General features: G+C 34.7%; 1 protein-coding gene across 1 annotated transcript; it reads left to right on the forward strand.

The window, feature by feature from the left end:
* Positions 1 to 282: 282 nt before the first annotated feature.
* Positions 283 to 1,392, forward strand: LOC126726202 (zinc finger BED domain-containing protein RICESLEEPER 2-like). Its single transcript, XM_050431437.1, has one exon. It carries the CDS (start codon positions 283 to 285, stop codon positions 1,390 to 1,392), a length of 1,110 nt encoding a protein of 369 aa, XP_050287394.1.
* The last annotated feature ends 727 nt before the right edge of the window (positions 1,393 to 2,119 follow it).

Genomic DNA, 2,119 nt, shown 5'->3' on the forward strand with positions numbered 1-2,119 from the left:
TTCTGTGCCTTCTCGTCTCACGATGGCAAGGAATTGTATTAAACTTTGGTTTGGGGAAAGGGAGAAGTTGATAAGCTATTTGAAATTGGGCTAAAGGGTGTCTTTGACTACTAACACATGGACTTCCATTCAAAACCTCAACTATATGTGTCTCACTTGCCACTATATTGATGGTGATTGGACCTATAAAAAAAGGATTTTGAATTTTTGTATAGTTCCAAATCATAAAGGGGACACAATTGGGAAAATTATTGAAAGATGCTTGAAAGATTGGGGTATCAAATGGTGGTAATTGTCACGGTTGATAATGCTAAATCCAATGATGTGGCTCTTGATTATTTGAAGAAGAAGTTGGAGATGAAGGATGGTTGTATGTTGGGTGGCCAGTTCTTGCACATGAGATGTGCTACTCATATATTGAATCTCATTGTGCAAGAGCGATTGAAAGGCATTCATAGCTCAATTGTTAAGGTGAGGAATGCAGTGCAGTATGTTAAATTATCTCCAAAAAGAATGGATAGGTTCAAGGAAGCTGTAGAGGATGAAAAAATCCAATTTAAGAGTTTGTTATCTCTTAATGTCCCTAATAGATGGAATTCCACATATCTTATGTTAGAGGTAGCCGAGAAGTTTGAAACAGTCTTTGATAGGATGCATGAAGAGGATGTGGAATTTAGTTCTTACTTTATGGAGGTAGATGGAAATGGGAAACAGAAACACATAGGTCCTCCCAAGGGTGAGGATTGGGTGAATGTCAGAATGTTTTGTAATTTTCTCCGGCTTTTTTATGAGGTAACTCTACGTTTTTCTGGTTCTTTATTTGTCACTTCAAATACTTATTTTTGGGAGCTAGTGGGAATTCAAAATGAATTGCATAGATTGTGTGGCATTGTTGGTGATCCTCTCTTAAAAGAAATGACACAATCTATGAAGGAAAAATATGAGAAGTATTGGGGAGACATTGAAAATATGAATTTGATGATGTTTATTGCCGTGGTTCTTAACTCAAGATATAAGATTAAATATTTGAAATACTGGTTTAATAAGTGGTATTCAAAAAAGAAGGCAGAGTTTTCTTTAAAATTGGTAAGGGATGCTTTAGATAAGTTGTATGCCCACTATGCAAAGGGTACTGAATTATCTAGTGCTAGTGGCAATAGGCAGGTCACTAATGTTGGTTCTTCAACAGAATCAAGTGCTAGTTTTCCATATGATCCATGGAAGATTGCTTCACATGAGTTCGATGAACACAAAGCTACAAAAGATGATAATGAATGCACTACCGATGTGGACAAATATCTTAATGAATCTAGTGAAAAAAATAGGGAGAGTTTTGATATTTTGGCTTGCTGGAAGGTGAATTCAACTAGATATGTAATCCTTTTGGGGTAGCATAAGATGTCATGGCTATTCCTGTGTCCACCGTTGCTTCTGAGTCAGCCTTTAGTACGGGGAGTCGTGTTTTGGATCCTTTTAGGAGTTCATTAGCTCCTAAAACTATGGCGGCCCTTATTTGTGCTCAAAATTGGTTAAAAAAATCCATCTAAACCAATCAATCTTCGGGAAGCAATGAATGAAGTGGAAAGTCTTAAGCAAGATGTTGAAGCGGGTAATTTTCTAAAACTATATATTTAAATTGTATATTAGTTTATTGTTCTTTGTTTATTAGTTTACTAACATTTTCTGTATTTATTTTCATAGAATTAATGAAATTGGCAACAGAGAATGAAGATTAAGTGAAGACTTGGAGTGTGAGCTACAAAATAGAATTGGGTGGTTGAGAAGTATAGCATTGGATGGACAAACCTTCTTTTTTTTGTTGCGTTCATGTTCATTTAAACAATTCCTTGTTGGGTTTACAATTAATACTTGTTTTGGATTTGTAATTCATTTCATGCTTTGCTTTAGACATGTTCACATTATTGTTTTGATAATTGAAACTTGAAATTAGTAGGCATGACTAGAATTGCTTTGAGTATGGGTAAATCCTTTTTGCTTTGTACCTAGTGTTTCACATAAACTCTTTACTTCATATTCTTGATCTAAAGTGAAGACTGAAGAGCAATAGATTTTAATAGTTAAAACATTTAAGTTGCTTGCCACTATTTTATTCAAAGTA

The sequence above is a fragment of the Quercus robur genome, chromosome 1 (assembly GCF_932294415.1).
Source record: "Quercus robur chromosome 1, dhQueRobu3.1, whole genome shotgun sequence".
In the NCBI taxonomy this organism is placed as follows: domain Eukaryota; kingdom Viridiplantae; phylum Streptophyta; class Magnoliopsida; order Fagales; family Fagaceae; genus Quercus; species Quercus robur.

What these genes read in the sequence shown, in the direction of transcription:
- LOC126726202 (XM_050431437.1), top strand. Translation starts at nt 283, where the DNA reads ATGGTGGTAATTGTCACGGTTGATAATGCTAAATCCAATGATGTGGCT.